We start from the raw sequence: 6,000 nt of genomic DNA on the forward strand, positions 1-6,000 counted from the left end.
AGACTGTCAAATAGGTCTACTCTTTGGGTTGGTTTTTGCAATTGACCATTTTACGGGTTGCTTTCTATAGTTGAATAAAAGTTGTAATTTTGTACATGTAGACTTTCATTTCAGTCTACAATTTAAAAAGGTTACTTTTTGCAATTGACCAGAATTCATCCAAGATTTGACTTTCAGAACTAGACTTCATATGCAGTCTACATGTTTGAATTTTTTTGAAAGAGGTTAGTTTTGCAATTGACCAAGTTTGACTTCAAATCAGTAGATTAAAATGAACGTCTACGGGTGTGTAGACTTCTTGTGAAGTCTACTCTCAAATCCGACGGGTTGGTTTTGCATTTGACCAAAATAAAAAAGTAGACTTTATACGCAGTCTACATTTTTTTTTAAGATAAGAAGACTGCATATGAAGTCTACAATTTAATAAATTTTTGATTGCTTTTTAAACTTTTTGGTCAAACACAAAACTAACCTATTCCACGAAGTCAAAGTTTTGGTCAAATGCAAAACTGACCTTTTATAGACTTTGTTGGCAGTCTACATTTTGTAGACTTCCGTTGAAGTCTATTTTGAAAAGTCAAAAGTTCGGTCAAATGAAAAACTAACCTCTTTTAGGTAGACGTCTTAGTAAGTCTACCGAAAGTTTTATTTTTGTTGTCAAAGGTAAAGACGGAGACTACTGGGGAAGTCTGCGTTAGAAAAAAAATTTGTCTGCTCAATTGCAAAACTAACCCGTGCGTTGACAAATAGACTGCATCGTAAGTCTCCACGGAGGCGTAGACATACAAAACAGTCTACCGTCGCGACACAGATCTGAAAAAGAACGAAAACCATGTAAATAGTTACATTTTTCATGTGTAAAGCTTGTTTCCAACCTTTTCAACCGTCCAAACTCCAAATATGAGCAAAAAGAAGCATCTTTAACGATTCACTAATGAAGAAACTCGAAAATATGAAGTTTGTGATTATGAAAATGATAGTTATGAGAGTTTTTTAGATGGAAATGTAGAGGAGATGAGAGAAAATGAAGTTTTTTGGGTTATAATGAGAAAAAAAGTGGTTGAAAATTGAATTCTAGAGCTTTAGAGCTCAAAAATGGTGGTTCATGGTGGTTGGAAAAATTGATGATGATGGCATTTTTGTAAATAAGAAGAAATGGTTAGGGTGTATTTGATTTTTTGTTAATTTCGAAATTAATAAAAAAATAAATAAAAATGGTAATTTTATGAATAATTCAAAAACATAAGGATAGTATGGAAATTTTATTGATGAATAGTATGGACAAAAAAAAAAGGTTGGTTTTGGATTTGACTTGAAAATATGGGTTGGTTTTGAAAAACACCCTTTAATAAATGACTATATAAAACATACTATTCTTAGAAAAATAGGTTGGTCCATCTTGACTTACATTATATTTTTTATTAAACTAACTATTGAATTGATAAATAATCTACCAATTTTTTTTTTGCACTTTCCTTAATTAGAAGCTACGAAATTACCTAATATGATTAACGTGTATATGAAAATTAATTATTATGAATAATAAATATTTGATAACAATTTTGGTATCTTAGTTCTTTTTTTTTAATTTTATATTATTGAAAGATATTAAAAATCACATTAAATATATAATAAAAACATTTATATTTTTTCTTATATGTTATATTTGAATTTTTCAAAACGTCTATATATTATTAGAAATTTGAATATTCCCACTCTGAAAATTTTGTGATCAATAGATTATTTTTTTGTTATAATAAGTTACAAATGATTTATGAATTTTTATTTAATAAATATTCAAACTAAATAATATATATATATATATATATAAACACTAATGATTTAAAGCAACAAGATAGGCTGATCAATTTAGTCGTCCAGTTGAAATCTTTCAAAAGTATGTGAAAGACTAAAGTCAAAGTAAATATGGATTTAGAATAGTAGTTATATTTTACTAACCAAATACCAAAAAAACCGAACCGAACCGAAACCAACCCGATATCCGGATTGAACACCCGTAATCCAAATGAAGCCAAACTATTGTTTCATTCTCCAAAATATAATAAAAATAATAATTTAATCCCGCGCAAGGCGCGGGTCTTATCCTAGTTCTTAATTAATGAAAGAAATTGCAAGTTGGTAGTCGTTGTTTATCATGGAAATATGGAACAACTTGTTCGTTATTTTAACATATATGTTTGCATTTATTCAACTCCACAGCTATCATTACCAAATCCGTTTATAAAATGGGAGTAGTATGTAATGTAACAGCATAAATATTCATACACACTTGCACACAAGAGTTATCATCATAACTTGTAAAGAATGGTAGAGCTAGAAGAAAAAGAAGAGGAACTAGAAGAAGATGATGATATTAATGATGAACAAGAACTAGAAGAAGAAGAAGATGATGATGACGAAGAAGAAGAAGAAGAAGAAGAAGAAAAAGAAGAAGAAGAAGATAATGATGATGATGATGATGATGGTGATGATGATGATGATGATGATGAAGAAAAAGAAGAAGAAGATAATGATGATGATGATGATGATGATGATGATGATAATGAAGAAGAAATAGAGGTTTTGTGCAAGGTCATATGCCCTAGATCTCATCCAGATCACCCTCACACCCTCTCTTTCCGAACCGGTAAAGCCATTACCTGCTATTCTTGCGGGAACCAATCCGGCGTGTATTACTACTGCACCACCTGTGATGTGCGTTTTAAAAAGGATTGTCCCTTTCATTCCAACAAAATAAGACACCCATATCATCTCCAACATCCTCTCACCTACATTCGTCTAAACACTGAATCTGAAATCAACAACACTATCCAAACTCAATCCCCTTTCATCTTTGATGCATGTAGTTGGTGTGGGAACAAACCTGACATATGGGTCTATAGCTGTTATATTTGCAGCTTTTGCTTGTGCGTACCTTGCTCTAAAAATACTCCACCTCTTACCATAGCAAACCCAAAAAGCCATCACCATCCACTTCTCTTCCTCCCTCGACCACTCTTAGTTCCATGTGATGCTTGTGGATTGGTTAGAGCATCTGAAGCAAGTTATACTTGTTTCCAATGTAACTACATGGTCCATGAGAGTTGTATGAGCTTACCACGCGTCATCAAGCTCACACGCCATTCACATCGTCTTTCTTTTACCCCTTTTCTTCCACCCTCAGTTTTGTCGTGTGGAGTTTGTTACAGGGCAGTTGATGTCAGATTCGGACAATATTCATGCGACCATGAAGACTGCTTTTATGTAGTTCATTCCAAATGTGCAACGCATGATGAAGTATGGGATGGAAGAGAGCTAGAGTGGGAACCAGAAAGCCAAGAAGAAGCTGAAGATGATGTTGCATCGTTCAAGAAAGTAGGTGGTGATCTGATCAAATACTTCAGCCATGATCATCATCTAAAGCTCGAAAACTACGACGGTGTAAGAGACGCCAAGAAGCAATGTGAGGCATGCATCCTTCCTATCGATCCTCGTTGTTTCTACAGTTGTACGCAATGTGATTACTCTCTCCACGAGGTATGTGCTGGTCTTCCACGAAAACTGGATCATCCATTACATAAACACTGCCTTGCCCTTGACCATGCTCCTCTAGACGACTATGACTACATGAATTGTTCAACATGTTTTCGAACGTCCAGTGGTTTCAGGTACAAGTGCATTGAAGGAGAATGCAAGCTTCGAACATGTCATATAGATCTTCGATGCATTTTAATCCCCGAGTGTACATTCACCCACAAAAGTCATGAACATCCCCTCTTCATCTCGGTATCCTACGGTCTTGAAGGTGGGCCAAGATGCTATATTTGTGGGAAAGGATGTGCGAGAGCTATTCTACGTTGTAGTAAATGCGCGTTTACCATGTGTTTCCGGTGTGCTACCATTCCTACAGAGTTACACTACAAACACGATCGTAAGCATCATCTCTCCCTTTGCTACGGGGAAGGCGTTGATGATGTTGGCAAATACTGGTGTGAAATATGCGAGATGGAAGTAGACTCGAAGAAATGGTTTTACATGTGCAACCAATGTTGCATCACAGTCCACCGTGAATGCATATTTAATTCCTCCATTTATATGAAGTCTGGTTCTACCTTCGATTGGAATGGTTATCTGGTGCGAACTGATTCCACCAACAGTCCTACCCGACAGATTTGCGCTATATGCGAGGAACGTTGCACGTTCTCTGTATGCTACACACTCATCCTCGAGGAAGGCTGGGATGATAAGGCTTTGTGTTCTTTCAGGTGTTTACGTGCTGCAATGTGGAGAATATTCCCTGAAGACATGTGATCAGTTTGTTTTTATTTATTTTCTTTCATACTTGTTGTAATCTCACAGGTGGTGACAGAATAAAATTTCACTGCATTTGTTGATTATCTCCATCTTTTAATCGAGTTTACAAGAATGATTGTCTTTGGTTGAGGTTTTGATGAGCGTTTATAATTCATGCTTTGTGCTTGGCTCAGGTCCTTTAATTAGGAGCTTTGGTGCAGAAATTCAGATGTTTCATTCTTCTGATTAATTTGGTTTTGATACTTTTGGCATCCTTGTATAGCATTCTGATTTTAGTATATATGATGGTTTATGTAGAAGCTTAAAACAATTGATCTAGGCTATATCATTAAAAAGTACATTTACCTTTCCAGTTAGTTCTACAAAGATAACTTCAAAATTAAGCATGTTTGAAATAGAGTAATTGATTTGATAAAAAGAACTTCAAAATTAAGCATGTTTGAAATAGAATAATTGATTTGACCAAAAAAAAAAGTAGACTAATTGATAAATGGTGATCCATTGCAAAATCTATTTTTTACCCTTTTGAATAACACACAATTTTTTATTTAAATCATTTTAATTTAATTAATCATATATATTAAATAATGATAAATCAGTCTATTATATATATAGTTTTTTAATCTTTGTGAAATATATCTGACACTTTTTAAAAAACTAAACGAAGTATTAAATAAGCCGATCAAGTTTTTTGTTGTTGTCAGATAAGGATAGAGCTCACAACATTGAGCAGTGTTCTAAATTTTGGTTTAGACAATGCTTAGACATCCATTTATATGGTAAATTAGTATAACTAAAACATTTTGCTCATCGATTTTAAAACAGTATAAATATTTTGAACATCTATGTAAGCAAAAAGCTCTTATAATGATTGGTTGTGGCTGTAGATACTTTAGAAATCCAAAATTTAGTTTATAGTCATGTATATCAACCAATCGAGCTTTCTTTCTTTTTAAAAACCTACAGCAAAAAAAAATCTAAAGAATTAAAAATGAATATAGAGAACTTTATTTTCAGAGCAAAAAATTAGTGATTTAGAAAGGTACAATAATGAAATTTACAGCTACAGATTAAATTCTAATGCAAAAAATACAAAGCTAAGTCAGTGGGTCATTGCTTGAAAATATATGTTGAATATTTGACTTTAAAGTCAGTTTCTCTCTGACCCGTCTCCCAATGCAGAACCGTTGGGCCCTACCTGGCCGTGCCTCCGTCATGAAACCTTCGTCTCCTGCCTCCGGTGACTCCCTCCTGCCTCCACCTTACCCTCCAGACCCCCCTGACCCAGCCACGACCCTTTCACCAGTCCAGTTTCCACCCCTATCCGCTACCCCCCCCCCCCAAAGTCTCGCTCTGAACTTCGTCGTTCCCTTATCTCCTCACCACCAACTGATACAGTCATGGTCCATGCTAACTCTCCGACTTCGACTGTAGAGGATTCTTCCTTAACTACTCAGACTTTACCTTCTGAGTCTGTAACAACTGAGATTGGATCTGAAAACACTGTTCCTGATACAGTAAACCCTATATATGCCTCCTCTGCAGTTACTGTAACCCTTTCTTCCCCTGACAGTGAGATAATAGAAACTAACTTTACTCCCTGCAAAATCCTCCCCCCTAGAAATAACTCCCCTCTCCTAACCAACAAAGCTTCTCTACCTTCCACTAGTAAAGTAGCTACCGACA

At 34.9% G+C, this 6,000-nt stretch overlaps 1 protein-coding gene across 1 annotated transcript; it reads left to right on the forward strand.

Annotated features, from left to right (window-relative positions):
* The first annotated feature begins 1,979 nt into the window (after positions 1–1,979).
* On the forward strand, positions 1,980–4,429 carry LOC103870383. Its single transcript, XM_033292390.1, has one exon. It carries the CDS (start codon positions 2,326–2,328, stop codon positions 4,309–4,311), a length of 1,986 nt encoding a protein of 661 aa, XP_033148281.1. The 5' UTR covers positions 1,980–2,325; the 3' UTR covers positions 4,312–4,429.
* The last annotated feature ends 1,571 nt before the right edge of the window (positions 4,430–6,000 follow it).

The sequence above is a fragment of the Brassica rapa genome, chromosome A05 (assembly GCF_000309985.2).
Source record: "Brassica rapa cultivar Chiifu-401-42 chromosome A05, CAAS_Brap_v3.01, whole genome shotgun sequence".
NCBI classification, from domain to species: Eukaryota; Viridiplantae; Streptophyta; class Magnoliopsida; order Brassicales; family Brassicaceae; genus Brassica; species Brassica rapa.